This window comes from Rhopilema esculentum, chromosome 16 (genome assembly GCF_057945365.1).
Source record: "Rhopilema esculentum isolate cy_ngs chromosome 16, ASM5794536v1, whole genome shotgun sequence".
In the NCBI taxonomy this organism is placed as follows: Eukaryota; Metazoa; Cnidaria; class Scyphozoa; order Rhizostomeae; family Rhizostomatidae; genus Rhopilema; species Rhopilema esculentum.
Window position 1 is genome coordinate 2,788,221 of NC_142830.1, and position 15,836 is coordinate 2,804,056.

A 15,836-nucleotide genomic window follows, 5' to 3' on the forward strand; every position below is an offset into this window, starting at 1 on the left:
TGGGTGGAGGCCTCTTTCTCTTACGCTTTTTCCAAGAGTAACAGTAAGGATTTTAAAAGGAAGCACTAACCGCTAACCATCATTTCTTTTTTCCAAGCAATTCAATATCAACATTGATTGTTTCCTTTTACATTGAGAGCTCATTTTCCAGGGCCTCCGACATAATTGCCATTGCCTTCTGCCCTCTCCCACACTTTTGCAAAACAAAAAAGCTGTTTGCAAAATCTCTTGTTGATGGATGTTAAATTTTTCCTTGCCCTCTCCCCCACTTTACAACCTGTGTCGGAGCCCATGTCTTCCAATTTCTAAGCTGCAGTGGCGAAGCTAACCAAGAACAGGTGTTCCTACCTAAAGGGGGTCTGGGTGAAGCCACGCCCTAAAGACCCTAGGAAGAGGGAGAAAGGCCCTTCTGGATATGTTAAAATCAAGATTGTAGTGAAACATTTTTCACTGCCACATTTTGGAAAAAAGGGGACGAGGGTTCGGATCCTTTCAAGTTCCTCCTGCCTTGCGTTGAAGAAGTCAAAAGAGCATCACAAAAATTCTTTCTAAAATAAGTAAAAATAAATAAAATAAAACTTTTGCAATCACTAACTAAAGAAAAATTGCTTGTACAAATAGGCATGTACAGTTCTAATATATACGGGAAATATAATTGAGGCAAATTATTCAAAAAAGTAAAAATAATTTGTCACAACATGGATAGGTCTGATGCATGGTAGATAAGGTCTTGAATTAATTCATTTTTAATATCAGAGGAGACCCCTGACATCTTGCCAGTACATTACAATCCGAGTCACCGAGTACAAAAGCTCCCAGCAATAAGATGACGAACTGCTGAAATTAAATTTAAGCAAGCCCTTTTTCTGTCATGCACCCCCTACATCTCGACTTTCCTGGTACAAAAAAATCGGATCCAGACTACCGCCATTACCGCTCGAGCGGTAGTCAGATTATTCAAAAAGTTATAAAACAGTGATCATTTTCATGTTTATCCTACTACTTTAATTAAACCATAGTTAAAAATTGAAAATATTTGATCGCGCTGCAAACCAAGCATTCCTTCCTAGAAACATGCCTGAAATTTCCAAAGAGACTACCAAGAAATACTTTTTAATCCTTATCGCTATGGAAATTGCGTGCCAATTGGCTGAGTCACATGTTTGAAAATAAAAGGCTAGCTTGGGGGGATGATGAAATCATGGCTTGCTAGCTGGAGAGGTTGAGTCACAGCCAACCTGGGGGGATGCATACAAATTTTGTTGACAACCGCTCAACACGGCTCAAACGTTACAGAAAGATGGGTGGATGCCTACATATTCTGCAAGTGGGCAAACTGTAACCTCAAAGACGATGTGTATTTTGTACAATACAAAAATATTGGTAGGAATATATTTTATAACAATATTTAGACTCAAATATTCTAAAAGTTAAGAAGGCATCAGGATTAAAAGTCAGGCCCACAAAGTGCGCCAAAAGTATGATTATTTCTTTAATAAAAGTTGCTCTCAATAATTGCAAATTTTATCTGGCTTTTTAAACTTATAATTTCCAACAGGTCTGACTTTCATAAGTAATTGTGTGACTTAATGCGAGTTTTAGGCGACATTTCCAAATTCTGCCAAATGTTTCTAATTCTATGGTGTTCCTCGTCTAAATGCCGTAAATTTTTTTAGAATATCCATCCACAGAATATTGAATAAAATTATTTATTTCTTCTCAGGCTTGTTGTAAGGATACATGAAATTTCAGTAAAGCACCGCTTGTCTCTTGAAAATGGTCTACTTAAGAAATTATAGAAAGCAATAATCATTTTAGAAAACCGGGTGTGACAAGGAAATGGGTGTAGTCTAAAGGGTGTGGTCGACCCTCTATCTCATTTCGGCGGTAGTCAGATTTTTGGCTGGATCCGCCACTGGCGGCGGCAAACTTTTTCTATTGTTTATAATTAGGCATTTGAATATGACTTCTCTGCAGTCTGAGAAAACTATATGAATGTCAGGTTTCTCGCGATGTCTGTGATATTCCTGACTTGAACAGTAAATAGGACCAACAAACAGAACGACTCTAAACAATTTGAGCTTGGTTTCCACTATGATAATTCTGAGTGAGATAATTCTGAGTTAAAATGTTAATTAACTCATGGTCTAAATTCAAGTTAGCTTGAGATAATGTGAAATAGCGTGAGATAACGCGAGCCATCTCAAAATTAACCCATATACCGATTCGGTTTCCACTTGAGATAGAATTAAGTATGGAAATTTCAGAAATCACATATTATTTGAGTCTTGCAGCTATGGCGGGCGTCTTACAAGAACAACTTATTTTACTTCTGCTTTTGAGAATACGTAGAAGGAAAATATTTTTTGCTAGAAGTGCCGTTCGCGATCTGCGCCAAGGTTTTCGGTACGGAAGTCTACTAAAAAAGATATGCGTTTGGTGAATAAGACCACTTGCAACAGGATCTTAGAAATGAGAAAATGTTTCTCTTATTTCACAATTAATTTTTTTTAGCAAAGAAAACTGTTTTCAACATCTAAAGTAATACTCAGTGCAAGTGCGTTGCGTAAGAACCTCAGTGCAAATTATAGCACATTCCCCTCTCACGCATCGGCTTCTTTTAATAAGATGTTATCTCAAGTGAACTCATGAGCTTGAAATCAAAAAATTGTGTTTCCAAGCTCATGAGATAACGTGAGTTAACACGAGTTTATTTTCATGAGATAATTTTTAATGAGCGTTTCCACTATGAGATAATTTTTAAACCATATCACGATTCTTGTATCAAGTGACGACACTGTAGGCCTTTCCTGCCCGAAGCTTCTTATTAGGAGGGATATTTAGGAGGGATTAAATATTGAAAAATTATTAGGAGGGATATTTAGCATTAACAAAATGAATGAACTGTTAGAAATAAAACTAGTGTAATATTGAGATTTTGGGGCAAAGGACATGCAAAGCCTTCACTGATTTACTTGTATTTTTTGTTGTTTATTCTCGGCGTATTGCGGTGTTTCTTATTTGCTACATTTTTATCTACTTTTCGCCGCAAGAACTCTTTGGAGCCTGTCGAGCAGCCTGCTACAGTGACCTTTTCTTTATTCACACATGCAAAAATTTGTTTAATGGTTTTATGTGCTTTAAAAATTTTATTTGCTTTGCGGAATTATGGGTATAGTTTTCATCATGTTTGCGGAATTATGGGTCTCATTTTTTCAGACATTTTCGGGATTATGGGACCAAATTTTAACCAAAATGGCACGTCCCCGTCAAAAACTAGGCTCAGTTTACCCCCCGAGCTTACACGAAAAGCGTACATGTGATTATAAGGGGGAGGGGGGCAAAAAGTTGCTCTCAAACTGCGTACGTACTTTATGGATTAATCACATTATCTTCCTTTTAATATCCTCCTCTCCCAGATCCCCAAAACAATTGTCTTTTTTGAACGATTCATAATATGTATTGTTGGGTTCGTGTTAGGTTTCTTTTGTTTGTTCTCCAAATATGCATTCTTTGCACTTAGCAACAACATCGCTATCTTGTGTTTACTGACAGGTAGAGGGTTGTGTTGCCTTGGTAACGCATGAATGAAGGCGTTTTGATTGGTTAGTATGTCCCATAAACAATTTGATTGACAGGAGCTGGTTGAGGAAAACTACTAGTCTGGGGCGTGTTCATTATTCGTGTGGAAGAAGTTGATTATTGTTGGTGAAAGTAAGGCTCGCTGTGTCGACCAAAATCTACAATATGAGTAACGACTGGCAAAATGGCACCTTTGGTTGCTTTAGCGACATTGGTAATTGCTGTTTCGCATACTTTTGCCCATGTATAGTGGCAGGTAAGAACGCCGAAGCCATGGGCGAAAACTGTGTACTCTACGGATTCCTATCGACGCTTGGTTGCATTGGCTTATTCACGCAGTCGACTATTCGCCAGAAAATCAGAGAAAGATACGGAATTCAGGTACGTGAATTAACTATACATCCTTCAGGATTCGTTCCTTGTGCCAAATTGTTTATTCTCAATCGTTTTTGTAGCAATGAGTCCTCACAAAACACATATCGGCGCCATATCATGCACGTCGGGACATTTGTGTGATTCCATTTCAGGATCGTATCATGCATCCTTTCCTATGGAATTTTCTCGATAAAGAAAGCGCTTTAACTCGATCTGCTAGAGGAATCATCTGCTAATATAAAATTTCAAGGAAAAACACATTTGCCATGTCCGCTTACTTAAGGACTTTCAACGACCAGGACAAAACCTTGATTTCCCTTTTAGGGGCTCAGCGCTATGAAACCTTGAATTTCAAGACTTTAATACCTTCAATGAATTTCCAGGCTATAAAACCTTCCTTTTGAAGCACAGTTTTCTCGTGGAGGCGGTGGATGGTAAGGCAAAACAAAGAAAACACGAAAGACGCCCTTCCTGTGGCGATTGGAAGTGGTTGATTTTTTGTGAACCCCCGTTCGACGTTGCGACCTTTATATTAATGCACTGAAGCAAAAGAAAAGTTTCTAGCATCCTGGTGGTAAAGGAAAGTCCCATGTATCTCTTTCATTTATATGGTCACATGAAGTAAAACAGCAAGCTAGAAACTTCCAAACAGGGGTTTTTTCTATCAGTATGGTTTAGAGTTCGCATTACCAGTTACTTTCAAGTTTATTGTGAAGTAGCTGCGTCGATTCTGTATCAAAGCCCAATGTTTTCCTTAACTGTAACTAACGAACAAGGCCCATAGTTAAAGGTAATGTGTCCAGCTAAAGCAAGCAACTCTGCGGGGGTTTTCAGAAACGTGATTTTTCATATCATCGCCACAGCCATTGCGGTCATTTTGTTTATTTACCCTGCTGTGAAGTTTGGTTTTCATGTGAGCAGTTTTGCATCGCAAGAACACTAACCAATAACAAGTCGTTAGTTTTATATTACTTGACAAGTTGGGTATACGCAGTCTTTTAAGAGTGTTTACATATTTCCAATTTTGTAGTCTTGTCAGTTGTAAAAAGAATCAATTCCTGTCTTCATGTCTCTCTGAATGTTTGTTTGTTTTTTTTCTTTTTCAGCTCAGTATTTGACGAATTGTTTATTTTTTACAGGGGAGTTTCGTGAATGATCTAATGTGCTATTGTTGCTGCCCTCTTTGCTCGCTCGTACAGGAGAGCAACGTGAGTATTTTCCCAATTTATTCTGTATAGACCAACTAGTGTAGATTTCAAGTTCAAGTTTAAGAGATTAACTTGATGTTTTCTGCCAAGTTGAAAGATATTTTATAACCAAAACAAACTCACGTGATTTGGTACCTAGTGAAAAAGTATTTGTTCATGAGACCAAATTTCATCAATTTTGTCACAACGCTGGGCTTATATTGGACTATTCCATTTTTTCTCCATACAGGAGGGGGATGAAAGTAAGATTTCTGTTAATCGTATATCCCCCGGAAAGTGAATTTGAAGATCATGATCACTCTGATTTTGATTCTTTCAACCCCCCGGAAAATTCAGGTCGTTCTTTTTACATTTGTCTGATACCCCCTGGAATATCCTTCGTGCCAGACCCCCCTGGAATTTTACTTCCGTCTCCATGTACATATATCAAATGGAATAGCCCATTGTCTTCTAAGAAGAAACTTTAAGGTTATGTGTTCCGAATTCAAAGTTTTCAAAGCTTGTCTTTCTATGGCGTCAAGACGTTGAATGTTTTATTTCTAATATTGTCTGTGTGGCAGGAAATAGCAGGTTTGTCAGCTGGGGGTTTACAGTAGCAGGTCAGACCAATGACAAACGTAGGCCAAAATGCGCATGAACAGGGGAAATAAAAGTAGGTTGCGCAAGGCAGGAAATATTTGAAAGCATGAGCCCTTTGAATAACTTTTAAAACTCAAAGAGAAACTGGGCAATATTCTCCTGAAAAGAATTTATTTGGTACGTTGCATTTGGTTTTAATATTGTAGCATTGCTAAGTTATATAAAACAAAGGACTGTACGCAAAATCTCGACTGAAAAGGCCGAAAAGAACAAATATAAGTAGTAGGACAGAAACAAATTATCCAAGTAATTTAATTCTGCAAAAGTCCTAAATTGGTAAATTCTGCCTGAAAAGGTCCATGGGATATACCGGTCGGTGAATGTCACTGTATTAACAACATTGCATGAAAACTTTAGTGCGTAGCAAATTCTGTTATGGGGGGATGGGATATTCAGTTACTTGAACATGGATTTAACTATTGTGCTTTGTAATGTTTACATGTTGATCGTGGGTCAAACTAGGTTGTTGAAGATTACGACAAAAGGTCGGAATCTTTTTCTCATTTCTGTTGATTCAAAAATTGCAAGCCCCATTCTACTCGTTTCTTTCTTTACTCTTTGTTGAACGACGAATCGTGCCACGGAGGGGTCTGGGTCCTTTTAGAAAAAGGAAACTCATTTTTCGTAAATAAAAATTAAGGCTATTTACAGACAGTAGGAAGGTTTCATCGAAAAACTTTACCCACAGAGCAAAAGGTTTTGGTGAAAGGGGCGGCTTGCAGGGCTATTAGTGTTATTAGTCTTAAAACAGTTTTTCCACAGCTCTAAGCATGTAGTGACCGTCATTGTTTATCTTCATAGACTCTGACTTGGATTCGTGCTCAAGGCACCGCAAGTCAATAGACTTTTATTGAAATTCTTTCGCCTTCAATATCCTTAGAAAATGTCAACAATAGCCCTTGCTAACATTTCCGTTACTAGGACTCATTTCTAAAAACGCGAATCACAATTTCCTTTGTTTTTACTCTGTGTATGTGACGTATCGTCATAGAAAACAGGGCACAAAGCCATTGCATTTTACTCGCACGTTATTATCCTCCTCAGTCTAATAACGCATTCCGGGATATCGGCCGCTTACTTTGTGAAACATATCGCAAAAAAATAACTACCATAATTCAAACTTGTTCTGTGCACTGGGTTGTTTCTCGAGTTTTTTTTCCGTGATTTCAGCTTGAAAAAGTCTAACGCACGAATAACTTCTTTCGCTTATAAACGATGGCTTACCTAAAGACTTCTCTTCTCTAAACAAGATCGTTACAGTGTTAACGAGACATTCCCGTGGATTTGCGGGGAACAAATAAAGAATGATACTTATTTTCGTTGCCCGGGAAGCCCTCCATGCCTCCACTGCTTGGCTGACTAAAAAACAGTTTATTTCTGGTGCCAGCCGCCAGCAAATTTTTGAAGAAAAGGTTAACTTGAGCGAAGTTAAACACATAGCTAAATACTTTTGGGACCCCTTTTGGTCGGTGGCCTTTTTAACCATTCTGAGTTGCCCTGAACTACTTTACGCCACTGAATTATGTAGGTATTTTGTCATGTTTTTGTTTACACTAATTTTAATGTGAATCCTTCCTCATTTCCTAGGAAGTCAAAGCTCACGGCGGTGCCCCTGGTGGAATGGCGATGGCTCGGTCTTGAATTTTCACCAAGAACCTTTTTAAGTGCATGACCACATTTAATGACTTTGTGAAGAATTTTTACAATCTTCAGTAAAACCTTTTGTATTGTTTATGCTATGCACTTCAAGGTTATGCAGCTTTTGAAATATTAACCCTTATTTTTAAAATATATATTTTAACTGAATTGTTCTCAACGGGTTGCTGTGTTGTTATCTGCTTATTGAAACCAGTGACCCTGGCTATGAACCCTTGTTTGGGGCGCTTCTTGTATCCGGAATTCTGACCGCATTCCCTCAAGTAAGACAGTTGCTCCCTCTTTAGATTAAACTTTCGCTTAAAAGTAAAGTGGGTGGTTTCTGGAAGAGTTTGGAAGTTTTTTTTATAAGAAGAAGAAGTTATTGACTAATACATCCGTGCTCTGCCAATCTTCTTCGCACATAGCTAGATCAGCTTGTGCTGCTTGTATAATGCTGACTTCAGCATAGCATGAGCTTCAAATCTTTGATTGGTTAATAAAGCAGACACACCCCCGAGTTCTGACCAATCAGATAACGGAAAACTGTAAACAAATGCCAACGAAGGCCACTTTTATTAATTTTAGCGCTACCCACTAAAATTACCCGGTGTAAGATCTGTTACGATAGATTTCAAAAATTTTAACTGAATCGTGCTCATAAAACGTGAGAGCAAATTTTTGTCGCGAACTTTCTCTATATTCTAAATACTCTTTAATGAGAGCATCCTAAAGATTACGATTGCATTTCTCCACTATACACTGCAAACATTTATCTTAAAAAACCCTAAGTTGAACGAAAAAGTTCTGGTTCAGCATTGACAGTCCAGTTAGTCATTCTCAGAATGCAGTCGGTTTAGGCGTTGTGGATTAAAGACATTTGATTTATATAATGTTGCCGAGCTGCTTTTCAAAATCAGATTGAGAATCAATCTGCTATCTTGATAAATGACGATACACATGAGTATAACGAAGGTTCTGACGATTGATGATGATGCCAAAAACTTTTCAGGTACAGTAGAAACTAGGCCTGTCCACCGAAGGTCGAATAATCTGTATTCGGTTACCTGTTTCACTATTCTGTTAGCTGAAGTCCAAAGCGAATATTCGGTTACAAGCGAATAGTGAAAATAACCTCACTGTTGGAGGTCCACGATGGTTATTTGAATAGCCGTGACTCATCGATAAGCGTTGACTATTCGAATAACAGTTACTATTCGAATAACTTGTGACTGATCGAATAGCAATTGCCAACCGAATTAAATAGCACTGACTGGTCGAATAGCAAGGATTGTTCTAAAGGAGAAAGGCAACTTCCTATCTTCAATCTTGGAGAGAGTTTCGTGGATACGGACCTTCTTCAATAATCGCAAACCCAAGAGATATTTATAAAGCCACTGAAGCAAGATTGTAAGGGGGCAGGGGGAGTGGAGCGTGGGTTGCGGGTGGAGGTCATGGGGCTTTTCCTCGGGAAATTTTTGTGTTACAGTGCCTCCGACGAAGGGAAGGCCGGGGGGCTATGGCCCTACCACTATCTTGCAGAATAATATAACTTTTCACAAAATCGTTTGTTGTGACTGTTAAATTTTCTTTTGCCCCCCCCCCCCTCAACTTCCCAACCTGTGTTGCAGCCCTTGCTAGAAAGCCTTTCACTCTTAAAAATGTTAGAAAAGGACCATTTTTGAAAACGTATGACTATGGTTTCTTGTAAATTTGATACTGAATTTCTGGCCATTAGGGGCAACTAATGCTAGGGAAGGTTAGAGAAAACATTTATTTTTGAAAAAGAATCGTTTTAAAAATTGCTTTGCAGCACAAAACACAGGAAATATCAATAGGAAAACAAAAAAAAATTAATGGTTCTGACTTATCGAATAGTAATGACTGATTAGTTATATTCACAGGTTGGTTACATTACAAGAAATTTTCAGATTGCAGTTAGGCGCGCGACCAGAGCGAATCAAGTGGAAACCGGCCTTTAGACTGGAATTTGGAATAGCTGCCTGTTATTTAAGAACCTATTCAGGCTGCCACAAAAACCTAGGTTCTTTTTATTAGCCGGACTAACTTGTCTTATGCCAGGTAATTTTTAAAACATACCTTTGTGCAGCTGATTTTTTTACTGGAATTCATGAAAATGATGTTCTGCACGAAAAGGTAAAATTAAGTTTAGGATTTCTCGGTATGAGATTTCGCAATAAACATATCGAAATTCATAAGAATCGATTAATATACCCTTTTTCCACGTTCGAACTTTGGTAAAACGAGGTTTCAACATAGAATAGAGGCTCACTAGTACCAAATTTTTCTGAACTCTTTTCTGAACGTTTTTTGAACTCTAAGCTGTCTAGTTTCCATACTGCTCGACCTGATGACGTAATCAGTTTACCCTAACCCTTAGCCTAGCCCTAAATCTTTACTTGAAATAATTAATCATACTAATTTATGACTATTAATCGTGCTTATTTATGACTATCAGGTCGAGCAGTATGGAAACTAGACAATTCCGTTGAACTCAGCATATCGAAAAAGATAATAATCAATTATTTTGCAAAACTATTGCTAGACGTTCCAATTGTGATGAAAAGTAGGTTTGAACATGAAATAAAGGTTATCTGGTACCGAATTTCCCCGAATATCGGAGTTAGCATTGTAAATTCCCTCGATGGATGCTCGCCTGGTCTAATAACAAGGTTGAGACAACACCATCTCACGAAGGCCCTATCACGAAAGTGAGACAATTTTAACTATAGATATCGTTAAAGAGCAGTAGCAGACGGGTTGTCACCCCCTGGTCCACCACAAGGACGTTGCCTGTTGACTGCACCCCAAACCGCATGCCCTCTTCAACAACCAACAACAACACTGAGTGTGCCATGAGATATTCTCATGTGGAAAATTTTAAAGCTATCTGCTTGACATGATATTTACAATTTACAAAGTCAAAATTTACTCTGAATCAAAATCCTGTGACATCAGGATATTGAATGCCTAATTTATTCTTATTGAACAAGCATCGCGTTAACTTCTAATTCTTATTGAAATTTTGCTTTTAATGGAAATAAAGAGAAGGTAAGACAGTTTCTAGCTGAGATGTTTGTCTTAACGGCCTTAATGGGCAACTATTTGTAAAAACAGGGCATTGACCCAGACTAGACTATACAAATTAAAGGCAATTTTCTATTCATTACATTGTATTGGTTTTTAGAAAGCTGTAACATGTTAAAAGTATCTATGAAATATTAATGTCCTGAACTCGCTTACAGTAATCATTCACCCTTGCTTTCACGTAGTTTTACATTTTTCCGAATGTATTGAAGAGTGAGAAAACTTATTTGCAATATTTTCATTGCTTTGACACTTTCCCTTTAGTAACTCTCCCGAATATTTAAAAAAAATGTTGGTATCATTATTTGTCACATATTCTCCAAATCTTCTGGTGTTTCAGTGAAAAGATGAGAGCTTTGAAGCACTCGTACTATAACATATGACGTAAAACCTAGGCTGGTTGCCAAAGCATTTCTTGCTCTCTTTGTTTTCGACCTCAACGATTTGTAAATACCTGCAGTCATTGGTCATATAGCTAGAAGCGCAGATCGAGATATGACAGTGGCAAGGACTTTTCTGGGATTACGTCCACTCCATGGCAATGAAGAGGTGTTACGTAGTGAATGCTTTTTTGGTTCAGACTTGCATCATGCTTGTCAAAAGCCAATTCTCTACCTTAGGCAACTTCTTTGTGCCTTTGAAAGTCGACGATGAAGTCAGCCTTGAGGAAGGTGAAACATTTATCACGCAAAACTTTTTAAGTTGCAGTGGAACAGAAACTTGTTCTCTTGTCTTCAAAGAGAAGAATACTGAAATGAACTACCACTTAACAAAAGAGCGTCGTTCTGTGCTGAAATACAAAACTGAGGGTGTTTTGTGGCAAAAAGTGAAACAACCAACAGGTGTGGTTTGTCACTATTTCTGCTTCCTACATTTAGTTGTCGAATATAAAAAAGGTATTGGCTTTTATGTGGAAAGAGTAAGCAAATTCTAGGTTGTCAAAATATAAGAAGTTGCGTTCTAATGATTTTGGTTGGACTAGTCAAGAGAGTAATTGAAATTGAAAATAGGAGAGGATAGATATAGAAAGAGTCTTTTTTCGTTTGTGTGTAGAAAAATCAATACCTACTTCAGTTTATCGTCATCAACGTCAATACACTGATTTGAATATTATATAGACATCATTAGCCACAAAACTACTTATTAGTGGAGATGTATCACTTCTACTGAATATGGTGCTAATTAGGTTTGATATAAACAGACTTTATATGTATCGCAATATTATTTCTTCAGCAGATTGCAAGGACCTGTATGACAGTGGCAAAAGAGATAGTGGCATCTACCATATAGCCAGACCTAATAAAGAATTGTTTGAGGTTAACTGTGATATGGAAACAGATGGTGGAGGTTGGACTGTGTTACAACGACGTATTGATAATTCGACCGATTTCCAACGTGCCTGGTTTGATTATAAACATGGCTTTGGCAGTATCGACAAGAATATGTGGATTGGCTTAGAGAACATGCACTTGCTCGCTGGTCCTACTGTTAGCAGCAGTCTTCGTATAGAAATAAAGGATCGCCTGAGTGGAGAAAAAATATTTTTCTCAAACTATGACACCTTCAGTATCGGCAATGAGACCGACGGATACCGACTGCGTGTTTCTGGGTATTCAGGAACGGCTGGAGATGCTTTTAATATGAGTGTTTCCGAAGATTTTGCACAGAATGGACCCAATTTCCAGATATTCATGGGCAACGATGGTATGAAGTTTACGACGATTGACCGTGACAATGAGGACAATTTTTTAACCAACTGTGCAGTTGAATACAATGGTGGATGGTGGTATAGTATTTGTCATAGCTGTCACATTAATGGGTTAATTCCACTTTCAAAAACACCAAGCTATACATGGAGAATCGTGGATTCACGTTACTGTTGCATCAGTTTTTCTGAAATGAAAGTCAGACGTAACCATGTATAAGACAAATGTTTCTAGGTTCAAGATTGTTTGCTGTCGTAAAGGCTCGTGTATCTGCGGTTAAAGGACTTGCAGGTCTTTTCATTCAAACCATCGTTATTTGATTACTTCTCTTTTGAAGATCGTATCACTAGACAAAATTGTTTACGTGTTTATGTATGTGATTCAAATGTATTCATTCGCTTTATGTGGAAAAGTAAGAAAATGCTAGACTATCTTACAAAATATAGAAAGTTGCTTTCAAATGATTATGGTTGGACTAATGAAAAGAATAATGAAATAGAAAATACGGAAGTAGGATAGATATTAAAATGGCTGTTACATTGCCCTTTGTTCATCTGCTGCCAGACTACTCACTATGGCAAACATCACGCCATCTTGTTAGTCATTGTAGACAACACTTGGGTAACAACAAGAAAGGGAAAATCATATTATGTGTCTCTTCATACACGAGGGATCATAAAACAGAATTCTTTTAATGACTTCTGCATTTGAGTATTTAATTTCTGCGTTTGAGATAATACTAAAAATTACGCGGATTTGCCAACGCTCAATTTTATGACTGCTGTTATTAAGATATTGTTCAGAATGGTACTCTAAGGTTTTAAGTAACGAACCGACCTCCAAAATTAAAGAAAATTTAAAAATTTTATTTACATTGACAGTTGGAAATTTGTTTTAGAACCACATAGTCAATTATTAGTCAAGATGGGAGAAGGTTCCTTCTATTTTTGACACCAGTGTTTACCTTTATTTCATCTAATTGAAAAATTAAATCGGCAACGTGGCCTTGGCACCCCCTAAGAAACTTTCCTAGCACCGCCCCTGAAGGAATGGCCCCACACGTAATCAATAAAGCCCTTCTCTACCGCTGCGTCTGTTTTAGCTTACTGCACCTTCTTGTTGATGCAGTTAATAACCATGATCTTTCCTTATTTATGTTAACTTTCCGTTAACTTTCGATCACTTTTTGCAATTATCAATATCAAACATATTTATGTCACTCCTTTAATTTTTCAGCAAGCTCGTCTCGAATGCTCTTATCAGTTATTTTGAAGAAGATGGTACAGCACTCGTATATATCTTAGTCACTAAATAATCAACATGGCTTACTCAAATCTCTATATCATTTGAATTAAAGGTCCATTACCACACTGGATTGTCTTTTTGGGAAAGAACTAATGTTTTTCCTCGTTGCTTTCAAACTGAATTTTCTTGTTTGACTTCTGGTTTCTGCGACACCAGCCTGAACATAGATCTGAGCAGGTCCAAACTGAAAGTCAAAATAATAAGTACTTCTAATTGGTTTAATTGAGATCTAATTGTTCTTGTATTAACTAGAATCAAATAGTTACATCTTAAAGTCCACCACAGATAAGGAGTATCTTGCGAAAAAGAGTGAGCACTGACCCTTAAGGAACTCCACAGGTAAGAGGAAAGTAATGGGTGGCAAAAGCTATGTCCATGTGTGAATTCCCACTTGGCAAAGTCCCCCAAAAATTGGCATTCTTTTCCAGAAGCGATTTTTAGAAAAGCAAATCTATTTCCTTGAATACATCGATTCTTGAGTTTTGAAATGAATTTGATGCTTTCAATCACGAAACTTTACCAAATGGACCAAAACACCATGACATCGCAGAATAGCTGTATACTATCCAAATGATCAGACACGGACATCTGATAAAAGGTTGTGTGTAGATAATAGCTAATTATAAAATTGGCGTTCCGCAAGCTACTGTGCTGGTACCATTACTTTTGTTTCAAGAGACAAGCTTAAAATGTCAGCAGTTATATGTGAATCTCTTATCCTTATTGAAAAGTATATCTATTGTCATATGTCAGCCTTACTTATCATTCCAAAGCTCTTTGAAAATCATTCTTCTGACCAAATGCACAGTTTATAAAACACAAAGGTCATATTTCCTCTAACCTGCTGAAGTTATTAATCTATTAACAGTAGGCTGCTTTGAGAAGAAGCTTATTTACAACTAATAAAACCCTATTAAAATGGTTAAATTCGTAACATATAGACAAGGTAAAATTGAAACATTTAATATCTAATAATATGCAGAAACGACAATAAAATTCACATTCACACTTAGCGACTTTTGCATTTTTAAATCACTGAAGCCCACTTGTTGCTTGTAATTTTTACGCAACCTGCGATTACATTATGCACCTTTTTTCTCATCTGCAACATAGAACAGAGATACATTCTGAATCAAATGCAGTAGTTCGACTTTCGGGAGCTGAAACAAATTTTCAGTTCTGAGTCAAGTTTTGGATAATGATGTCATTTATAAAGTTTGGGTTCAGAACTTATTTTGTTTTAAATATTGCAGCCACTTGCACGGAAAAGCACATTAATTATTTCACATTTTTATGCTGACGCAATGGTGGCACCAAGGGGTGGCTTCTTTAAGGGGAGGTTAGTTATCCCCCACCTTTGTCAGAACATGGTCCACCGAAATTCATCACAATGAAAAGAGTAGGTCATATTTTCTAAGATTTACAGCTAAGGGAAATAAACTTGGTATAGAGCACTAAAATGAAGCAAAAAGGACGTGGTCTCACGTGCCACGCCAGCTACCTTTTAAGCCTGCAGTAGCTGTTGCTGCAACTGGACGTAAACATACCATAATCATTATGAATAATTGGAAACTGTAATCAAAGGCATTCGACACAGTTGGAAGGATTGTAAAGGACATTTGTCGGGCAAAAGAAGAAATTTGCTTTCTCATCCTCTTGGATAGTTGCAACCATTCTGTAAGAATCAAAACGTATTAACATTTCTGTAGCAGCTAATATTTCAAAGCTTGGCACTGAAAATACTTGAAATTAAATCCTTAATATTCAAGTAAAAAAACCCATTAAATCAGCAAATAGAAAAGTTATCTTATGAACACACCCTGAGAGATTGAGACAAGGCTTTTTCGGCATACTGCACCTCTCCAAAAAATTTTTCTGGTTTCTCTTTTGGACAGGGCCGTCGAGAGCCAACTCGGCCCCAGGCGATTCACAAAGCTGGACCCCTTAACAAAAGGTACATGGCCACCCCCTACCGTATCCGGAGAGCTAGGGGAACGCCCTTTTAGTTACAATTGGTGAAAAATATTTTTAAGGATCTTTGCAGAAATGAGCAAAAACATTTTACATAAATCAAGGACATGTTTTCCCTGCGATAAACTTACAGGCGTTGGTTCCATATAAGTAGCTGAAATAGTAGCTTTTTCCGCATTATAAATAGAGCTTATTACATTAATACGGGCCCCATCAGAGCACGGGCCCCGAACCTTTCACACCTCCTAACCCACCCCCACCCCCTCTCGATGCCTCTGCACATGTTGCAAAAAGATTAGAGTTTCCG

General features: G+C 37.6%; 2 protein-coding genes across 3 annotated transcripts; both read left to right on the forward strand.

The window, feature by feature from the left end:
- Nucleotides 1–3,665: 3,665 nt before the first annotated feature.
- On the forward strand, nt 3,666–7,610 carry LOC135682772 (uncharacterized). The gene is made up of 3 exons (XM_065197798.2): nt 3,666–3,963; nt 5,097–5,165; nt 7,392–7,610. Exons 1-3 carry the CDS (start codon nt 3,748–3,750, stop codon nt 7,443–7,445), a joined length of 339 nt encoding a protein of 112 aa, XP_065053870.1. The 5' UTR covers nt 3,666–3,747; the 3' UTR covers nt 7,446–7,610.
- Nucleotides 7,611–7,760: 150 nt separating this feature from the next.
- Nucleotides 7,761–15,812, forward strand: LOC135682768 (fibrinogen-like protein 1). 2 transcript variants are annotated; one of them, XM_065197794.2, is made up of 2 exons: nt 7,761–11,389; nt 11,781–15,812. In XM_065197794.2, exons 1-2 carry the CDS (start codon nt 11,083–11,085, stop codon nt 12,470–12,472), a joined length of 999 nt encoding a protein of 332 aa, XP_065053866.2. In that variant the 5' UTR covers nt 7,761–11,082; the 3' UTR covers nt 12,473–15,812. The 2 variants fall into 2 exon arrangements, with proteins under 2 accessions (XP_065053866.2, XP_065053867.2); XM_065197795.2 differs by having other exon boundaries at nt 11,784–15,812.
- The last annotated feature ends 24 nt before the right edge of the window (nt 15,813–15,836 follow it).

Coding starts and splice junctions, on each gene's coding strand:
- LOC135682772 (XM_065197798.2), top strand. CDS start 3,748: ATGAGTAACGACTGGCAAAATGGCACCTTTGGTTGCTTTAGCGACATT. Junction 3,964..5,096: donor GAGAAAGATACGGAATTCAG/GTACGTGAATTA, acceptor TATTTTTTACAG/GGGAGTTTCGTGAATGATCT. Junction 5,166..7,391: donor CGCTCGTACAGGAGAGCAAC/GTGAGTATTTTC, acceptor CTCATTTCCTAG/GAAGTCAAAGCTCACGGCGG.
- LOC135682768 (XM_065197794.2), top strand. CDS start 11,083: ATGGCAATGAAGAGGTGTTACGTAGTGAATGCTTTTTTGGTTCAGACT. Junction 11,390..11,780: donor AAAAGTGAAACAACCAACAG/GTGTGGTTTGTC, acceptor TTATTTCTTCAG/CAGATTGCAAGGACCTGTAT.